Source organism: Lathamus discolor, chromosome 2 (assembly GCF_037157495.1).
Source record: "Lathamus discolor isolate bLatDis1 chromosome 2, bLatDis1.hap1, whole genome shotgun sequence".
In the NCBI taxonomy this organism is placed as follows: domain Eukaryota; kingdom Metazoa; phylum Chordata; class Aves; order Psittaciformes; family Psittacidae; genus Lathamus; species Lathamus discolor.
The window spans coordinates 121,455,111-121,476,797 of NC_088885.1; the positions used below are offsets into that span (position 1 = coordinate 121,455,111).

Below are 21,687 nucleotides of genomic sequence, written 5' to 3' on the forward strand. Positions count from 1 at the left end.
ATTCTTTCAGCAAAACACAGTTTAGCTGAGTGGATCTTATTTACCCCTTGCTTTGAAGATAAAGTGTTTTGTGTTGGTTTTTTGGGGAGGGTGAGGGTGATAGGGAGGCTGGTGGTGGTGATAGAGTGGGGTTAGGGGGAGGTGCTCAATGACAGTGCATATCAAGTTACAAATCAAAAGAATTAGTTTCACTTTAATAATGCTGTCTTACCTTTCGTATGTGGCTCTTCAAACACAAACAGAATATAGGCAACTTCACAATATTTATTCTGAACTTTGCTGTTTCTAACACACCTGTTTGTTCTTCTCATTCTTCCCACATAACAACAGAGCAAAGCCCAGACAAATTTCCCCACACAAGGTACTACAAACTACATTAATAAATAAATACTGCAAACCTATATATGTTGCAATAAGGAAATAGAGCTCATCTCGATCTTGATAGTTGTAGAATTTCAAGTAGATGTCAGAACACAGATCATTTTCTGTGCAAAATACTTCAAGTCCCTTAGAAGTTAAAGGGAGGGAAAAAGTAAATGAGAGCAATTACTGACAAGCTGTAATATTAATTTTTTTCAACAGAATATTCCAGTAGCTAGCATCTAAAGCTTAAGTCTCTAAATTGCATAACAATTTTGCTCACAAAGTTTAACATTTTGATCTTTCCTATTTCTAATCACAAAAGCATTCAGTTTACAGCCAGTTGAGCAAATAGCTTTATAGCTGTCCATAGACTGGCTCTGTCTGGACTGATTAAGCACAGGTAATATCATAAGTGAATGAAGCGAAACAGAGTAAAATGCCTATTTAGCTTAAACGTGTTTTGAAACAAAAATTTTGTTTAAGACTGCAAGTACAAACACTGAAAGCATACAACTGAGGCTGCACTGCAGCACTCTCATTACTCCTCAGTCATGTGCAGGGGGACTCATCACTCCACATTAGTCTCATCTAAACCGGCGATCAAACTCCCTCCATGAATCAACACAGAGAGAAAATACACTATGAGAGCAATTCATTCTATTCGAAGATAGGTGTCCGAGATAAATGGAATGAATCGCTCCCTGGAGATAACTCCCTTCTACCTTTCCCAACACTGACTGCTTATGAAAGACATTTTTCATCCTTGACAGGGTTCACTCTTCCTGCTTTCAACTTTTTAACAACACAGGGAACTAAAACACTTAAAAGCCAGAAAGGATCTTCTGAGTGCTGTTCACTATTAAATCCAGAGGTTTTAAAAACACGTAGCTTTTAACTAATGATGCACATAGTTTCAGCTGGTCATTTTAAGAAACAACATATACAGCAAGATATTAAAATGAAAATAATATTTGAGCTCACCAGTGGCATTAGCCCATGCCTTCTTTTATAGATCCGACGCACATTTTGCAGTGTTATTTGTACTACTGGTTTCTGTGGGGAACAAGGTGGGGGGGGAAGAAAAGATGGAAATATTCTAAAAGGCTTATGTTATTCTACATTAACCTCTCTAGTCAATATGAAATTTCTCTTGAATAGAGACACTAGAAATATGAAAACAATATCCATCCATGTCATTTCAGCAGTGGAACAGTAGTTCTAAGCAGTTATATTAAAAAGAGAAAGCTTGTCTTTGCTGTTGATTCTTGTATGAGTAGCAAAGCAGTTTAAGAACAAAGAACGAGCAATGCATTATCAGCCGAGTCTGACACCAGTTATAATAATCATGCAAGAGAAAGGAGCAGAACACAATAAACTGTGTTATGAATAAGGAAGCCACCGAGCTGCTGGGCAAACTGTTTGCCAATGGTGTCACCTGGTGGACAGAAATTGAATGGCATTTTGTCATAAGCCGTGAAATACATTTTTCCTTGTGTGGGCACAAATATCAGTGGCCTGCTAAGACTAACGCTGCTTTTTCTGTGAGAAAGTTCCAAAGCAGTAATGTCTGCAACATGCATTCAGTTTTTCTCTAGAGAAAAAAATGATTAGTTTAATATAAAACCTAGCTAAGATCTTCCAATATGAAATACATGTATATAAAGCTAGGCAGGAATTGCATCACAGAGTAAAATTAAGAAATTTATCTCAAATGAAGTGTTACAAAAAATGATCTTTAAAAATATCAATAGGGAATGAGCAAGCAACATTTTGTGCTTTGTCAGGAGGAGGTCAACTTTAAGCAAATTAGCACAGAATAAAGCCTCAGAATCAGAGATATGCTTGAATGCAACACAGCAGCAGAGATCAAGGAGCTTGATTATAAATGAAAACAGGGTCTTGGAGATGTGCTCCATGTGCATTTAAAAGGAATAATACAGAAAACGAAAACTGTCCACTAGAGGAGCAGTGTGCTCATATCATATGCAAGACCATCTATGAGGCACTTACAGGATATCCATTAAGAGGCTGGAAGTACAAGTTAGCATCAGTAACACACACATGCCCTGGATTAGTCACCAGTGGTGTCACCATTTCTGCTTTACATTCCATATGCAGCGTTTCAGAAATGCTTTGAAATCTACAAGTGAAGAAAAGGAGTAAGTTTACCTCCAGTTCTTACTTAGGTATAGCTACCCTTAAATTCTTCAGACCCTATTTTAGACACAAAGAAAGTTCTTTGTCAAGACCTCTACTTTAAGAGGTACTCCAGAAAGTTTCCACATTCTCCACCAGCCTCAGAGCAGCAAACCTGTTGACTGTTTTATACAGAGCTTTATTTGGAATTACTGATGCCTGATTTGCAACAAATTCATAAACAGAATGGTTTGGAGACAAAATAATACATTCATCTTCGCAACACAGAATTTCCCATTCTCTGTTCCAGATAGTTCAGAATACAAGAGAACACAACTCTCTGAATTAGAGAGCTTATGCTGCTCCAAAGATATTAGTCTGCTGCATCAGTACTCAATAAACCAACAAGAGGAATAATTTCCCAGTACAAAGAAATTAGAAAAATACCTGTTTTTATCAAATGAAGTTCTAGCCAAGCGCGATTGCAATATAGCAGTTATCTAATGTGGAGGGGGGGAAAAAAAAAGAAAAAAGTCTAAGATTCAAATGCACTCAATTTCATTATTAAACAGTGATATCAGGAATAATCAGATACTTACCATGGCAGCCTGATCTCCCATCTTATCTAGACAAGAAGCCCTGTAAAGCTGAAGAAAAATGAGCTGTAAGTGAACAGCTACACAGCTCAGAAGCCAATAGAAACTAGGGGGGCTTTGAGCATTCTTGGGGTCAGAGTACTAAGAGAGCTATTATTATTTCTTTTTAAAGCAGGACATGCTTGTTCATTGCTACTGTCATGTTATTACTGTGTCTGTATACTACCATCCTGCATAGTAAAAGCTAATACAAGTAGCTTACAACAGCTGTCAGAACTAGATGCTGTGTTCAACTGCTACATTTTAAAAAGATTCACCAAGGTTTTCACCTTGAGAGTAAAGAAAGCTCTCCATTAAATATTAAAAGACAAAAAAAAAAAAGCTGTAATAAAGCGTTTAGTAATATCAAATCATAGAATCATAGAATCATAGAATAGTTAGGGTTGGAAAGGACCTCAAGATCATCCAGTTCCAACCCCCATGCCATGGGCAGGGACACCTCACACTAAACCATCCCACACAAGGCTTCATCCAACCTGGCCTTGAACACCGCCAGGGATGGAGCACTCACAACCTCCCTGGGCAACCCATTCCATTGCCTCACCACCCTAACAGGAAAGAATTTCCTCCTTATATCCAATTTAAACTTCCCCTGTTTCAGTTTTAACCCGTTACCCCTTGTCCTGTCACTACAGTCCCTGACTAAGAGAGTCCCTCCCCAGCATCCCTATAGGCCCCCTTCAGGTACTGGAAGGCTGCTATTAGGTCTCCACGCAGCCTTCTCTTCTCCAGGCTGAACAGCCCCAACTTTCTCAGCCTGTCTTCATAAGGGAGGTGCTCCAGTCCCCTGATCATCCTCGTGGCCCTCCTCTGGACTTGTTCCAGCAGTTCCATGTCCTTTTTATGTTGAGGACACCAGAACTGCACACAATACTCCAGGTGAGGTCTCACAAGAGCAGAGTAGAGGGGCAGGATCACCTCCTTCGACCTGCTGGTCACGCTCCTTTTGATGCAGCCCAGGATACGGTTGGCTTTCTGGGCTGCGAGCGCACACTGAAGCCAGCTCATGTTCATTTTCTCATTGACCAACACCCCCAAGTCCTTCTCTGCAGGGCCGCTCTGAATCTCTTCTTTGCCCAGTCTGTAGCTGTGCCTGGGATTGCTCCGACCCAGGTGTAGCACCTTGCACTTGTTGTGGTTGAACTTCATAAGGTTGACATCAGCCCACCTTACAAGCGTGTCAAGGTCCCTCTGGATGGCATCACTTCCCTCCAGTGTATCAACCGAACCACACAGCTTGGTGTCATCGGCAAACTTGCTGAGGGCACACTCAATCCCACTGTCCATGTCAGCGACAAAGATGTTAAACAAAACCAGTCCCAACACCGATCCCTGAGGGACACCACTCACTACCAGTCTCCAGCCGGACATCGAGCCATTGACCACAACTCTTTGTGTGCGGCCGTCCAGCCAGTTCTTTATCCGCCGAGTGGTCCATCCATCAAACTGATGTCTCTCCAATTTAGAGAGGAGGATGTCGTGTGGGACAGTGTCAAACGCTTTGCACAAGTCCAGGTAGATGACATCAACTGCTTTACCCTTATCCATCAATTCTGTAGCTGCATCATAGAAGGCCACCAAATTGGTCAGGCAGGATTTCCCCTTAGTGAAGCCATGCTGGCTGTCACCAAGCACCTTGTTGTTTTTCATGTGCCTTAGCATGCCTTCCAGGAGAATGTGCTCCAAGATTTTACCAGGCACAGAGGTGAGACTGACTGGTCTGTAATTCCCCGGGTCTTCCATTTTCCCCTTCTTGAAAATGGGGGTTATATTTCCCTTTTTCCAGTCGTCGGGAACTTCACCTGACTGCCATGATTTTTCAAATATGATGGCCAGTGGCTTAGCAACTTCATTTGCCAGCTCCTTCAGGACCCGCGGATGGATTCCATCAGGTCCCACAGACTTGTGCGCGTTCAGATTTTGAAGATGGTCTCGAACCAGATCCTCTCCTACAGTGGGCCCAAGGTCTTCATTCTCACAGTCCCTGCGTCTGCCTTCTAAGAACTGGGTGGTGCAGTCAGAGCATTTGCCAGTGAAGACCGAGGCAAAGAAGTCATTCAGTTATATATATTATAAATAACCACATACCTGATGCAGAGTTTGCACAACATCTCCTAGCTTTCCAGCAACATCCAGTTGGAATAAGTGTTCTGTTCTACCCTAAAACCAAAAGTACATTTACCACAAATGAGTTTAAAATAAAGCTCAATAAGTAAGTAAGTAAATAAATAAATAAAAGATTAAAATCAAAATACTCTAAAACCTGGTCAAAGTATGCTATCAAAGGTTGCAGTATACCTGAAACATTCCAAAGGCAGATGTTTAACCTGATTTTTTTTTCTTTACAAATATATCTTCCCCGTAATAAGCTCTTTGTGCAGTATTTAGTCTGTTATTTTATACAGTGCAACATAACAGCTTTGAAGTGAACAGATAAATGTAGTATAAACATCAGTAAATGTAGGCCTAGTATCTGCTCTATTTTAATATCAGGTAAACACATGTAAATATAGAACTACTAAATAACATGTTACATTAAGCCAGTTACTGTGTATCTTTTAGACAAAAGATACTAGACCATCAAATCTTTAAAGACTAGGCTATAAAAGTTACCATTCTCCTCTACATAAATAGTTTTGAGCTGAAAAGATCACAAATCCAATTACAACCTGTTGTGACTAGTCACTAATCAAAACCTAACACATCACCCAGTATATGTGGCATACTCATTTTCCCCTGCAAAGTTTTTCCAGCTTTCTTAAATGTTGTTTTGTAACACATATTTCTGGTTTAGACTGTAATATGTTAAAAGTATGTGCACTGATCAGTGGATCAATTGATCTCTTACACATAGCTCATATTTAGCAAAGGTGGTGAGATCTCTTGGTGACCCCTGAATGTAGTATAAGACTGTATCAACACATTTCTGGAGGGTTTTGTAATTTCTCAGGCTAAACTAAAAAAAATAAAATAAAAAAAATATATAAGTAAGACTACATCAAGACATTGATCAGTGGATATGATGGGATTAATTTAAAATTGAAGGAAAGAAGACATGAAAACCTCTATGATCTTCAGTATAATGTATTATCTTCAGTATAATGTATGATCTAGTTGAACTGACAGAAACCCAGGAGGAAAGCATGCTTCAGGAAGCAAATAGAGATGGAGTAAAGGGAGTCATGAAATTCAGTAGCAACCTAGATAAAACGCTTTTAACATTTCACCCAGAGCACCATTTTGTGTCATCATGGAAAGCATGACTCTCAGAAAACCCAGAGGAGGGTATACAAGGATTGCTTACAGCCAACAAGGTAAAAGCTTTTGTGAGTGGTTCTCTGTAGCCTTCCAGTCATATGCAAAGACAATAGCTCAGTATTTTGTAATTGATCGGAAACAACCAATGCAAGACGTGGAAGATAAAACGTACTACCAAATCTCAGCACTTAGTGACATATCCGGAACTGGCAACAATTCAAACAGAAATTTTTTATGAGTAACAGAAAAAAAAAATAAATCTGAAATTACTGAAGGCAAACTTTCGTGAACTTTTGTGAAGTAAATTGTAATGGTTTACTGTCAGGAATGTTTTAGGTAGGCCTGAATCTGACTTAGAGGAAAATAATGTGAAAAGTCTTCAAAACAGCCCTTTCAACTTTTCTTTTTCACTGTGTTGGCACCATGACATTTGTATACTTAATAGATCTTGCACATGGAGGCAAAACAGAAAATAGAACAACTAGAAGAGAAAACGTGTTCAAAACATGATGAATTAATGGCATAAAGCAAGCAAAGAAACAAAAACATTTAAAAATCCTAGTTTAGAGACAGATCTAGTCACAAAACCAATCTAAAGCAGTTGCTGAAAGAACAGAGATAATCCATTGCCTCTTTGTTGTTCATTACAGTAATGCAAATTTATGGATTCCATCACCCTTGATATTTTTTACTTGAACAAGAGAGAAACACAATTCTGTGTGTTTCAATTCTTGGGCAAACATGGTGTTTAATGACCCTGCGTTTTCATTTTGTGTTTGTGTGTTAAGACATTGCATACTCCAGCTGAAAAACTCTTAGTTCTATGCCTTACAGCATCCAGGCTCAGAATCAGAGCAGAGCCAACCCATCAGCAGAATGCAACCAGAAGCAAGCTCTGATTTCTGCTGTGAGCAGCTTCATCTGCCATTTCTTTCAACTGTGAAGCACCCAGCTGGGAAATCAATTAGCAATCTCGCATCTCAGGTGTAAGCAAAACTGAGAAGCTGCCATTTATCCCAGATACAGCATCCACTGAATATTACCTGCCAGCTCTGACTCTTGAGCTCAGAGCTGCACATCAAGGCGAATAGCAAATGTAAAGTCTGCACTCCAAGAAATATCACAAACCCATTAAAGAATTCAGACACTTGTTTTATCAATATGTGCAATTACCTTTTTTAAAAGCTTTATTGTTATATTCCTCAAACAATAATTATCTTACTCTTTCAGAAATGAGAACATAAATTCTTGCAAAACATTAGTTTGCTAAGAATAGGAAAAAATATATATACTCACTCTTACTGTTTTATAGGGTGCAATGATGTTTCTTTCTTTAATGAGAAAAACCTGGAAGAGTAAGAAATGTTACAGTTTCAGTCCTTAAAAAATAATAAAATCAGAAGTACTGACAAATGCAAAGCTAGGAATGCTGCTTAAGCAAGCAAACACTGGGTTTCAGTGTCTTGCTTTAGCTACCCCAGAGAAACTGCAGAAAAACAATGACCTTTTATAGAATCATAGAATAATTAGGGTTGGAAAGGACCTTAAGATCCTTTAGCTATGATCATCTAGTTTTATGATCATCTAGTGTTAAGATCATCTAGTTTATGGCAGTTAACTGCAAAGGGGGCAAGTGTCCAATTTAGTTGAGGCTTACTTACTTACATAGACTCATAGAATGCTTAGGGTTGGAAAGCACATTAAGATCAGAAAGCACATTAAGATCATCTAGTTCCAACCCCCCTGCTATGAGCAGGGACACCTCACACTAGACAATGTCAGTCAAGGCTCTGTCCAGCCTGGCCTTGAAAGCTGCCATTTACCACTTCTCTGGCCAACTTGTTCCAGTGCCTCACAACCCTCACAGTGAAGAATTTCTTCCTTGTATCTAAACTGAACTTCTCCTGTTCTAGTTTAAACCCATTACCCCTTGTCCTGTCACTACAGTCCCTGATGAAGAGTCCCTCTCCGGTATCCTTACAGGCCCCCTTCAGATACTGGAAGGCTGCTATGAGGTCTCCACGCAGCCTCCTATTCCCCAGGCTGAACAGCCCTAAGTTTCTTAGCATGTCTTCATATGGGAAATGCCTTCTCTAAATATACTCGATACACAAAAAAATGGCAACACAAGAAACCTTGACTACACAATACCCTTCACAGAAGCAGTTTCAAGATGAAATTAAATATAACTAATACTTTAACATGGTCCACAAACTTCTCCAGTATGGATAATAATAAATGCTTGAGTTCATTTTTGACTGCAGCAGTGCTTAACTAAGAAAAGCTATCAATTTTAGATATTGCTAAAGACAGATTTTACAAAGATGCTTGAATATTTATAAGGATATTTCCCACCTCATCTCTGTTCTTTCCTGAAATGAAAACATGAACAGTTTTTGGAAACTTGTATAGCTTTGGAAAACCTATCAGCTGCTATTTATCAAAGTTTGAAGTATATTCACTTGGTTAAGTATGAACATATCCAAATTAATCTCAACTTATGATTGAAGCTTCAACCCAGTATTTCACGACAGCTACAAAAAATTATTTTGTGGACATACAGCACAGTCCAATGTTTCCATAACGCTGAAATGCAAGGATCAAGATGGCTTTGCCATTACCACTACACGCTGCATGAAGGAAAAGAAAGCAATATAGCAAGACCAAAGATGATTAATAACCAGTTTTATTTCAGTCTATTCTCCTTTTTCATTAAATTCTAAAATTGCCCTAAGCACCGTTATAAAATGCACAGTGTGAGAAATTCACTTTATCAAATTAATGGCTTAATGAAGTCATTAACAGTTTAATATTCTCAGCATCAACAGCTTCACATTAATGCTAAGCTTTTGACACTAATTAGTTTTGTTTCCAGTTAACCCCCCACCCTAAGACTCCAGCTTTGAGAAAGACACCAGCTTTGAGGAAGACACCATTAAAGAACATAACCTTGCTCATTTATATATCAAGAATCTGTTATATGCAGTTCTTACCTGATTACATACAACAGAAATCCCTCCAGATGTATCCCTAGAATGTAAATAAGATAATTGAAGTGATGGTAATTTCACCTTTTAAAGGAGTTAAATATGTAACTCAAATTCACGTACTGTGTGAAAGGGTTCTTTGCTTCATTATCTTCTAGGGCTCTTATACTAATGCAGTCTCTCAGTGGTATCTGCAGCAAGTTATAAAAATACATACCTCTTAAAAGCTTTATAAAGAGAATCTTAAATTACCAAAAAGTTATTAAGTTCACACTGCTTACCTTTATAATAGGTTGGACACTGTCATCAGGTTCAAAAATTATTGACTTCGAACAGATTTTTAGAGACCCTCTGAATTTTCTAAAAGGAATAATAAAAAAGAAAGTAGTTGTGTATGTGTTAGAGATCCACAAGACTAAAACAACTCTACTAAATGGTACTAAGAGTTTGGTACCTTTCATCTCTGCAACCTTTATTTTTAATATGATTAGCTGTGTGCTGTTCAAAGTAATATTCTTCCAGGTTAAGAAGAAGCAGTGAAAACCTACAAATAAATAAAAAATATTTAATCAAAAAGAAAACACTGTAACAGTTACAGTTCTCAAGAAATTCTATAAAGTGTTTGGGAAGTCTTCACCAACTTCTGTGCTGTGCCACATCCCCCCAAAATGAATTAACTTTTTAAAACAACAAAACCATATGGAAAATTTGTATATGCATGAGGAAGACTGACTGATGCTCTTCCAACATATATAAAGTTAGGTATTTGATTCTGTTCATATGTCTTAGGTGGGAACTGCCCTAACACGGCCAGGCTTTCCACCCATTAAACACTAGTTTAGCCCCGATCAGCATATGCCTGTCAAAATATGCAGTAACACAAAAGGAGAGGCAGGAACTAACTGCTTGGAATGGAGGAGATCAGATCTTTCTGAAGCAAAGACAAATTACATTGGCTGAGCCACTCAATGGATACCCTCTGAGGAAACAATACCTTTCTCTGTAACCACATTTCTGCACTTCCTCTGTACCAGTGCTTCTTCAACCCCACAGGAAGATTAAATTTATGGACTAATCCATTAGACAAGAAACTCCAACAACAACAAATAATAACAATAAAACCTCTCAAATCTCCTAAAGTATTTAACTGCAGGATCATAGTAAGGAGGAGGTAAATGCATGGTAGAAGGTAAACACAAATAGGCTAGATTAAATACAACAAGAAACTGTGTTCTCTAATGACTTGATTTAAAAAACTGCTGCAAGTGATTAAAACACACCAACAATACTAACAGGGTGAACACAGGGTCACCTATGTTTTCAGCTGTGGGGAGTGCAGTGTGTATTGGCACAGAAGGAGGACCAGAAGCATCTATCACTTCAGTTGGAAGCAACCAGCTTGTTTGAGTGCAGCGGTGGCATGATCAGCAGAAGTTCTTAGCAGTTACTCACATCCACTCTTTCAGCTTTTTGTACTGTGTTCATGATGTGCTCCACAAGAAATGCCCATGACAATGCTAATAAACATCAAATGTCCCCAGAGCAGTAGTCAAACAGCAGTAAAGATATCAAAAGTTCACAAAATGAACTGAATGTGCTTAATAGCCTGCTTGTTAAGAAAGCATATTTCATAATAGAAAAAACGGAGTTATTGGAAAATACATCTTGTTCAACCAAGATTTGCGTTGTGACTTATATCAAACAGAACACAACAATAAAGGTTTACTGTAAATACAAGTAACAGTGGGTCAATATACTCAAAACTGCTTGTGTGTCCAAGACACTCTGTACTAATGCTCTGCTGCTTTTTCAAATTGGCATTGTCTTTACCTCTTCTTTCTTGAAAACAGGTATTTTACGATGCCATTAAGAAACAAATTATGTTATAATGTTACAAAACATATGCCATACAAAACTCCTTCAGAAAATTCACCATGAACCTCAGTCTCTTCAGCCGTTACCCCAGCTGCTGTTATTGTAAGGTTCGTGAGTATCTCCGGTTTCCTGTAGGGCTACAGGGGCTATGCCTTCACATAATCCTTTCTCAAAAGACTTAACTTCAGCTGCCTTCTATTTCTCACCAAAGTCTGTTCTTCAAAATTCCTGCCACCTATGAAAGCATGTCTTATAAACAGGTGTAAACTGAATTTCTAAATTTCTGAGGCCTTGGGGATTTTGAAGGGGCCAAATTGTTCTTTTCATGTTTATTTTGCTCACTCACCTTCAGGAAGCTAAAACAGGAGGTGGAAATAGTCTATAAGCTAAGGGGGAAGAGGAGTATGAAACCATAGCATGTTCCACACAGTTACCATAACATCCCATTTTTCAACACATCACACAGTTGAAATCATGTGGGATAAACTTAAAATTTTGGGGATTTTGCAAACTCAGATCCAGCAAATAGTATCACATTTTGATTTAAAGCTATTTAATAAAGCTATGTTATGATATACAAAGAGAAATACACCATCAGAATGTTTTTCTTTCTGGTATAAGTATATAAAATCAGCTTATTAGGCACAAGCCAAAATATTTAAATAAAAAAAGGCTAGGAACAAAGGTAATATCCAAATTTATTTGAAATACATATATATTTTTATATATGTAGTGTATAGTGTAAATATACAATACACTATGGTACATTTACATATATATAAACATATATGAAATATATATAAATATTTATATATATATATGTGTGTGTATATATATATATACTTCTACTCTATCAGGGAACAGACACTATTGACACAGGGAACAATCAGCTTCACAGCAATGACTTTTATGGGCACACAATTTTTCTTCCAAGGAAACTGGTAACTTCCAAGATAACACCTGGTCAACAGAACTAATTTCTGAAGTTCTTCATTCTTGGTCACTTTCCTTTGTCTCCACCCATTCTTTTGACAAACTCCCTACATTTTTATATTCTTTCCAAATCCACAAGTTGGCCGCACTGGTAGTTAATAGACTTCCCTTTTAAGTGTTTGGTTAATGCGAGAAATCCACCTATTCAAGTCATGTTTAGATCAAAACATTGCGTCTGTTATTCACAGTAACTACAACATGCTTACATAAACCAAAATACATAAAGCTAGAGCTCCTTTTCAAAGTTTTCAGGATAACCAACCCCCAGAAACTACTGTATCTTTATATTCAACACATTATCCACCAATTCACCTTCCCAAAAGCAGAAGCTGTGAGCTATTGGGAAGGATCTGAGGTACACTTTACCTGGCATACTCCTCACTCCTGCTGAATCAGATGCTTTCATGAAAAACACAACACACAAGCAAAAACTCAAGATAATCTCTTCACATAGGCTAAGTAGGTACTGTGGAAAATTACAGGTTTCTTCCCTTTTAAATACAGTATTTAGTAGCAGCATCCAGTTTACCCTTTTGCTGTTAGACTGTGTCTCTCCCATATGACTACTACAGTATTCAGTTAAAGCTCCTTGCTGGAGACCAGCGACCTGTGCCCTAATCTCATGACCACTTTCTGATCTCTGCTTTGCCGTCTATGAGAAAGGGTTGTACTGCTGGCAGCTGTTAAAGCACTTTCTCCAAACACTGTATGTCATATAGGTCAAGTACATTTTCCACATTTTTATCTTCACCCCGCCACGTTCTCCACAGAGCCTTCCAGGTGGTCCTGCAGTCTCTTACAAGCATTTCTGTGCTTATTGCTACTCTCCTACTTGCAAGTCCATTTACTCTAGCCACATTTTCCTGTATTTTCAGGCTGAGTCACTTCTGCAGGCAGAGCCAGACACCAAATCTCCACAAGTACAATCACCTATCTCTACTCAAGCACCCATTGCAACTGGGATGAAATTACAGCCTGTCCAAAGATCCTGTCACAAAACATTCACTTTTCAAAAATCCACCTTTCTTGGCCATAAAGTATCGTACCCCTCAAACCACATGATTTGAAATGTCTCCTTCTTCACCAGGACAAAAGAATGTATGATCAAAGATATCATTAGTTAAGGAGAAATATTGCTATACTTTTTCCTGGAGTCCAACTGTTTGCATACACATACCAAGTCTACCTTTAACTCCTTTTCATGCTACTGCCAGTGTGTTCCATCTCCCTGGAGCTTTTCACATCTCCTTTTCTCTCGCTGTTTTCTTTTGAAGTTCATGAGAATAGTCCCTCTTACCTTCACTTCTACAAATATGTTTTCAAGTTCTAGTTATGATACCAGAAGTGGAACAAAAATTTTCAGAATTGCATCTCAACTACTGGCTAGCAAAGATAGACAAGTTCAAGTCACTGCTAATTATGAACTTCGGAGATTATGAAACAGAATCTCTGGAATAACCTTCTAGAATCTCTCAATTCATCTCAGTTCTTATTGCTTAAGTATTTAAATTTCATTTGTCTGTGTTAATGATCCACAGGGTTGTCAAAAAAGGAAAAGTAAGAGTTTCATCAGATGTTACTAGAATACAGACAGAGATTCTTATCTTCACAGAACAGACTTCTTCCATGTAAATAAATATAGCCACTGATAGCTATTGTATCAACAGGGTTCCTCTTGAGAACCATCACTACACAAAGATGATACTTAAGGCTTGCCAGGAGGTTTAACAAGTGTTTACAGATAGCAAGAGAACTGATCAGTCTCCGGTATGTTGCATGAGCAGGCGAACACTGTTGTGAAGGTCTGAAAAACTAGGAAATCAATCACAATTAACTATACAATTAAAGCAGTGGGGATCTTCAACATGCAATTAAGCAGCTGGACTTCAGGCTGTCTTCCAAAAAGCTTAGACAAGGTATTCCAAAGACACTTGTGATATCAAGATGACTGACATACAAAATTTATACACTATCAACTTCTATGTAGCTCTACAACAGGAATCTGTATGCACGCTTAGTGTGGATCTAAAAGAGTAATTGAATTCTTACGCACATGACAGAAGGGAAAAAACCTGCAAAATTGAAACAAACCAGAAAACCAACATATAACAGTAGGAGGAGAATGCATGATACACTCTGAGAAACTGATTAAATCTGTAACAGTTGAGAACCGCATTTTGGTTTTCAGCCACTGAAGAGCTGCAGTGTTCCGTGCGCTGAGTAATTAACAGCACATATTGTAAACCTGTGACTTGCACACCGTCCTGGAAAAATAGCCTGGACCACAAAGCCAGTGTCAAATCAAGTAAGACCAAGAAAGTCTGTTCCCAGTCTACCCTCTCTTGCCTTTAAGCCTGACCCCAGGACATAGTCCCCCAACCCTCTCTTAACCTCAGCAATTAGTCAGGTAAACTGGTCTTCCAGTGAGAATGACAGAACAACTTCAATAATGCAATTGGCCCCTTCTCTCCCTCCCCCAGATAAACCCCATATATATCTATATTTATATATAAAAGCAAACCATAAGTATTAACTGGGAAATATAAAAAATACTATCATATCTAAAATTAAAAAGATTTTTTTTTGTCCTTTTAAATTATAAGCAAGAACAAGAAACAGAACTGGTTGTTTTGTTGTTTTATTTGTGGTTTTGGTGTTTTTTTTTTTTTCTTCAAATACTAACACAAACAGTTGAGGGTTTAAGAAAAACCAAAGGAATGTTCTACATTTGCCTGTTGTTCTCAAACTTTGTATTCCTACAACACAAATATCATTTTGTCAATTCTGATACCAAATATCAGAAACTATTGTTTCAGGCAAATATAAGAGGTTGAGTTTGAGATATTTTTCTTATCATCAGCAAGTGATTAATTTCAATCTATTTTCAAAATGTATAAGCCAACATACTTGAAAATTGCCAAGTATAAATAATTTAACCAGTCTTCATTAAAAATCTACTTAGAGAAGGTTCATGCTATATCTTCTTTTGGAAAGCAACTCAAGTATCTGTTGACACAAAATCCTTTAAAATAAGCAATAAAGCTCACACCTTAATGTGTATTACAGAATATTTTTATGCTGGTCTCCTAAGAAAGACATATTTCACAGGTTTATATTCACAAATTTTGTGGTCTTAATGGCTCACAACAGACTGAAGTTAGTAAGCCACATTATGTCTTCAGGGATCATTTACCATTTTCTCTCGTATATTGAGCTTGACATTTTAGACTATTTTAAAAAATATTATTTTGACAATGAAAATAAAAGAGAAATTAGACCAGATTTTCAAAGAAAGCTCAAATCTCATGAAAGTACCTATAAAGGGCAAGAGTCTGAAAGATGCTTAATGCCTTATAATATAGCTTCTTAACAGTCTGGTCTTTATCCTCAAAGTCACTCCAATAGTAAACAAGCTTTCAGAAGATGTCTAAGAAGATTGTATTTTCTTAATACATGTGAATTTGAAAATTGGAATTTAAGGGGCTGTTGGGGGGGGAGTGTGGGGTGGAAAGGGTAGCCTCACTGGTCCAATCTGGCCCATCAAATTGTAATCAAAAAACTACTTACACTTGAGGAGCCCATCCACTTCTGATTGGAAAACCTACCACATTAGCAAACAGAACAGAACACAAGCTTCTTTTCAGAGCTGTGGAGTTCCCTCTAGGACAGTTCTGCACAGATTTAGTAACCTCAATCAGGCCATGGAAGGGAACATGAAGTACCAGAGACGGTACAACATGAAGGGGTCAGGGACAAGAACAAGGTGGCCAGCTCTGCTGTCAGAGACACTGAGAAAGAGGCAGTTTCACTTTCCAGGATGAAATGAATGGGTATCACCCCTGCCACCAGGGCAAAACCTTGAGCTTTACAGTGGGTGGAAGGGAACTTAGGCTGTTATGTACCAGGTGTAATTCAAACCCTGTATTCAAAACCAACAGCAGCAGCAGCTCTGGGGCTGGGGGGAAGAAGAACACAGAATCACAGAATAGTTAGGGCTGGAAAGGACCTTAAAACCATCTCGTTCCAACACCCCTGCCACAGGCAGGGTCACCACAGACTAGACCATGTCACCCAAGACTCTGTCCAGAGTGTCCAGGCCTTGAACACTGACTTCCAGGAACAGAGCATTCACAGCTTCCTTGGGCAACCTGTTCTAGCGCCTCACCACCTTCAACAGTAAATCCTTGCTTTCTCCCACCAATACAATTCAACATGCTAGGTAAGGGAACATTTTCTATTATAACAATTCACACAGCAAATAACTTTAAAGAACATAAGAGCTTCCCAAGCCTGAAACATAAGGAAGACTGTTCAGTCACTGTTGTGTCTGTCTGTCTAGGGATGTATGCTGGGGGGGGGGCAGGAGTGGGGCAGTGGATAATCAGTATAATGTTGTCACATAGACCTCCACACCCTCCTCCGGATAATTCTCATGAAGGCTTTAACAGATTTTATGTTGAAACATCTTCAATTCCCACCCAGTGTTAGAAGTATACAGAACCTGGTGGAGTACAGTTAATTAATCCTTTAATAGTGTATGACGGAGCTGTTTGAGCTCAAGAGGTAAGCAAGCACCTACACGTAAGGGGAGAGGTAAATTAAAGCATGCTAATATATTTTTGCTTAAAGACTAATTTCAGATTCCTGTATGTATTGTCCCAGAAAAATTATACTAAGGAGATCTGAAAAATTTCTATGGAAGTGGTATGGAAGGTATTTTCTTGCGAAGTGAATTGGTATTGGTTTGAGAAGCACCTTCAGGGGAAGACAAAAAAAGAAGCCATGTACCTTGCCAAGAAAAAAAGAGAACTTATTATACAGCAGAAGATAAGAGTGACAGGGGGAAAGGCTGGTAAATGAGCAAAGCACTGAAGAACTCTGGTTGCTCTCTTCTAAATACAAAGTTGAAAATTACTTGTTTATTTTTGCCCTTTTCGAAAAGCTCCCATATAATTGCCACTTAGAAAAGAGCTGATGAATATGAGTCAAGAACACACCCAAAACACTCAGGAAAACTAGGCACAACACTAAGTAGCAGAAAAACATCTGCAAAACTTCACCTCCTATGATGTCATCCCCTACACACAAGGTTTGGAAATCCAAATGGTACCCAAACATTCCTAGCATTGTTCAGAGTATGCAACGAAGAGAATCACACTTTACAAACTACACCCTGGGGTTTACAAGTCCTGCCAAGATGCCATAAGAATATCCTCCAAATAAAGAGTGCATTGTATCAGGTTTAGTCTAGTTGAGAATTTTACTGTTACTTTGCTCCATGTGCCTGTCCCTCTATACTCCAGTTTGAAAGAGATCTTAGAAACATCTAAGATCCAATGACATGGCGGGAGGGACATAAAATAACAAAATAAGACCTCCAGGAAACCCACATTTTATATACCAATGTCACTCAGCAACTGAATCACAGGACTTGTTCAAATTGGATACAGGAATGAATGTGCATGAACTGGTGTCTTGGCAAAATCCTGTTTATACCACCTGGAGAAAGTACCCCGCAGATCCTGCTTTGAATTATTACTATTTCCATCACTTCAGGAAAGTGCATGCTGGAAATGTACTTGGACACAAGATGTCAAGTGACTGATCCAACACACACCTTGCACAATCATTTGACATGATATGGGAAGTACAATCCTGATAATGGAAGGACATTGCCAAGGATGAAAAGCATGCTAGCCCAATCCAGCGGCAGCCCACAGCTGTATAAAACCAGTTCTCAAATTAAACCTCTTTCTAACGAAAGCAAAGTATCTACAGACAAGCTGTAGGACTCATTTGCTGACATTTGAATAAAAGCCTTCATTATGTATATTCTGTCCCAAAAGATTAAGATAAGGCCACAGATTTCCCCAAAAATACCCAAATGCTGAAGCAACCATCATCTAAAAGATCCATCCAAGGGCCTACATGTGCTTCCAATTGGTTGCTTCTTGTGAGTGATGTTCCCAGCAGAAGAGATAAACCCCTCAAACAGGAAGCCAATCAACATGCAAGACAAAACTGCAGAACTGTTATAAAGAGTCTCTGTATCAAGGCCATGTTTGGGCAAACCACCAACAGAACCAAGAACTCAGAAAGAGAGCAACAACCTCCTGAGCCAAACACCACACCATTCAATTTCAAGTTTTGCAACTACAATTATTTGTAAAAAGGGATTCCTGTTAATGAATGCTAAATATTTTAGGTATTAAATAAATTGGGTAAGTGTGCACACACCACTTACATGGAGGGACATATCTTAGCTTTCTTTACCCTGAACACCTGGGCAAAAACAGTGATAAACACAGATGAAATAGATACATGATATGGATGAATTTGAAGGGAAAATTCCTGCCAGAATAAAACCTGCTCAGTAGAGACATGGATTTATTTAATTAAATGTAAAGTAAAACCTGCTCCTTGTTCTCAGTGTGCACACACAGGACATTTCAGTAGTTTCTTGTTTTCTTCTAAAAAACTGCACACAGAAAAGCAGGTTTATGTAACCAGGTATTAATGCAGTTCAACTAATTAGTTAAGAGGAAGTAATATTTTCAGATCACTTAAAACCAATCTGATCTTGCTTCTCCCCTAAAGCAACTGCATAAGATGATTAACCTTTTGCCTACTAAGTTTCATGGTACTCTTAACCAGAACTTTTAGAGCTTATATTTTTGCAGTAGCAGCAACAAACAAACCAACCAACCACACCAGAAATGCGGTTGCCACAAAGTTTCAAGAAGTCTTTGTCATCTCACTAGGAAGTACCTACACCAAGGTTACATAAATCATGAGAAGCTATGAAGCAGGAGATGGTGTAACAGTTACGCAGTAAGCAAAAAGAAAAGCTCTCTGAGGCTACCCCTCCAATTAAATGATAAAGAGCTGGGTTTGTCGGTATTTTTTTTTCCTGTTGTTTTAAGCAGAACTATGAGGAAAACAGGAGACAAAATTTGATACTCTCATTTGCCTCTTCAGAGCCCAAAATCTTTTAAATCACTTAATTGTTTTCAAGATAACCCAATTCAGAAAAGCATAGGAAGAGAAGGATGGTGAAATACCTCATATAAGGTACAAAATATATAGAAAATTATTTTACACCGATATTAACTGTTCGGCAAGTGGAAGAAACAGAAATGACATTGCAGATATTTAGATAGAAAAAGCTACCAGTGCAAATGAGAACAAGACTTTCATGAAGTGCTCATATTACAAACTCAAATAAGATTATCCTAAAATGCTTCCAACTATGAGCAAACAAAAACATTTCTCATTAGAGACTTTCAATAACTGCATATCAGTAATGCTGACACACATTGCTATGTTGGGGTTGTTTTCAGGGCTTTTTAGAAGAGACAAAGCTCCCATTTGAGTTCTTTGTGACAAGTCTGACGAGTTTTGGCTTCTTCTGAGCTTCTCAATAAAAAAAAAGGAGACTATTTACATTAAATCCGCAACACAGCTAGTATTCTCACTTTCTATATACTTGTTATACTTCAAAATTAAAAACTGTTCTCTTTTCTTTCTGCACAGGAAGTTTGTCCATTCTCCATGCAGCCCTTCATACACAACTGAAACCACAGCAGCCAGCCGATGTCTGTACTCCAAAAATACTTCAAGAGTTACAGTAGCTTTGCAGGCTAAATAGCTATGAATCAGAAATTATATTGACAAGTGAGCCAAGCTCTTTGTCATGTGCTTTTCTCACCAACAATAAGCAGTACTGTGTGACCAGCAAACCTGCAGCAGGATTTTGCACAGGGCTTGTACAGCAACAAGTCTCTCTTGTCCTGTGCCTGCTGGCTTCCTGGTACCTGCAATGGGAGCCATCTGGGGGAGTCTTGGTCCCTCCAGAAAAGACACCCGTGTCCCTCCACTGCCTGACCCAGGCTGACTTATCACTCTCACCTCAGGGATTTCCCAACATGGCAATACTATCACAGGAAAGGGTTTTTAAACTTCACGACAAACCAGAAATACATAAGCCACATCAAAAACAGCTGGACACTACCTAAAAATAAGAGAGTCGATTCAGGATATACTAGGGCATGCATGAGAAGCCTTTCTTGTATGTTCAGCTAGCCACAGGAGCGTAAAATACAGATTAGAGTCAGAAAGCAGGAATGGCCTATTGAATTTAACACTTTAAGGAGCCAGCACAGAGTCTGTAATTTAAAGGCTAACGATACGCTGATTGTAATGCTCCGGAAAAAAAAACAAAAAACAAAACAAAACAAACAAACTGCACCCGTAGTAAAGCAGAGCTCTAACTCCATGCCGCGAACACAACTGACAATAAACAAATAAACAGAAATCTACAAACGCTATTTGCATGCGCTTTATGAAAGGCGATCAGCAGTCGTATTTCCCCAGGTCTATGCTACGGCCTATCCGAGCCTTAACTCTCGGGAATCACTAGCCAGCTGGTCCGAACAGTGACAACACGGTCAGCAACACGGGCAGCACACGCCGTACAGCCGCTGACCCCGTCCCGGCAGACCCTCCGCTGGCAGCCCTGCCGCCCGCAGCGCTGCGCCGGGCCCCCGCGCCCCGGGTCTCCCTAAGCGCTGAGGGAGACGGCGGCGTGCCCACCCCGTGCCCCCGCCGCGAGGCCAAGGCCGAGGCGGGGCAGGGCAGCTCACCTCTCCTTGGAGTAGAGCTCCCGCTCCAGCCGCCGCTTGCGGATGAAAGCCATGGAGCCGCCCGGCAGAGGTACCGCCGCCACAGGAGGCCAGGCCAGGCTAGGCCGAGCCAGGCCGGGCCGCGCCTCGCCTCAGGGAGGCGGGGAGATCGGGCGGCCCGGGGCCGCAGGCAGGCAGCCGGTCTGGCGGGCCCGGCCGGGGGCGCCCGCCCCGTTTATACGAGGCGGGGGAAGGTGGCACAAGCTGCTGGGGAAAGGAAGTCAGTGGGCGCCGAGGGCTCTGCGCCCTCGCCCGGGCTGCGGCGTCTCTGCGGCCCTCCGGGGCCTCCGGCAGAGGCCGGGACAGAGCCGGGACTGCTGAGGTGCCTCATGGGGTCCTGGCGGGGGACCCATCTCCCGCGGGAGCGCGGTGCCCAACCACACTCCCTCCATCCGTCGCTTTCCTTAAGGCTTCTGTCGGTTTGTTTTTACTGTGGCGGGCAGGAGATGCCACTCGTGTCCGCTGCTCATGGCAGCGTGGGCCGAGCATGGAAATGCGGCCCTCCTGGGGGCTCAGAGATGCCCTGGCCGAGAGTCGGCCTCGTATGCTTACGGAGGGAAGCGCACGCTTCAGTGCATCGCGGAAGACTCCATTTATTGCGGTTTTATTGCGTTTGAATAAAAATTGTAAATATAATGCTATTGCAGTGAGATTCCCTCAGCCCATAATGTGTGTGGCAGAGGTGAAGTTCTGCCAAGTTTTTAAAACCTCTGTGGGAGGCTGAGGTAAATAAAATCC

General features: G+C 39.8%; 1 protein-coding gene across 1 annotated transcript in view; it reads right to left on the bottom strand.

Annotated features, from left to right (window-relative positions):
* The window catches only part of NSMAF (neutral sphingomyelinase activation associated factor), a 39,956-nt gene extending 18,785 nt beyond the window's left edge, over positions 1 to 21,171 (bottom strand). Inside the window, exons 1-12 of the mRNA XM_065668328.1 lie at positions 20,911 to 21,171; positions 9,855 to 9,944; positions 9,682 to 9,760; positions 9,524 to 9,591; positions 9,407 to 9,443; positions 7,710 to 7,760; positions 5,244 to 5,315; positions 3,099 to 3,146; positions 2,947 to 2,999; positions 2,374 to 2,503; positions 1,345 to 1,416; positions 399 to 507 (exon numbers count right to left, since the gene is read on the bottom strand). Coding sequence (XP_065524400.1) covers positions 399 to 507; positions 1,345 to 1,416; positions 2,374 to 2,503; positions 2,947 to 2,999; positions 3,099 to 3,146; positions 5,244 to 5,315; positions 7,710 to 7,760; positions 9,407 to 9,443; positions 9,524 to 9,591; positions 9,682 to 9,760; positions 9,855 to 9,944; positions 20,911 to 20,963 — 862 coding nt within the window. The 5' untranslated portion in view covers positions 20,964 to 21,171. The remainder of the gene's footprint in view (positions 1 to 398; positions 508 to 1,344; positions 1,417 to 2,373; positions 2,504 to 2,946; positions 3,000 to 3,098; positions 3,147 to 5,243; positions 5,316 to 7,709; positions 7,761 to 9,406; positions 9,444 to 9,523; positions 9,592 to 9,681; positions 9,761 to 9,854; positions 9,945 to 20,910) is intronic.
* Positions 21,172 to 21,687: the final 516 nt, after the last annotated feature.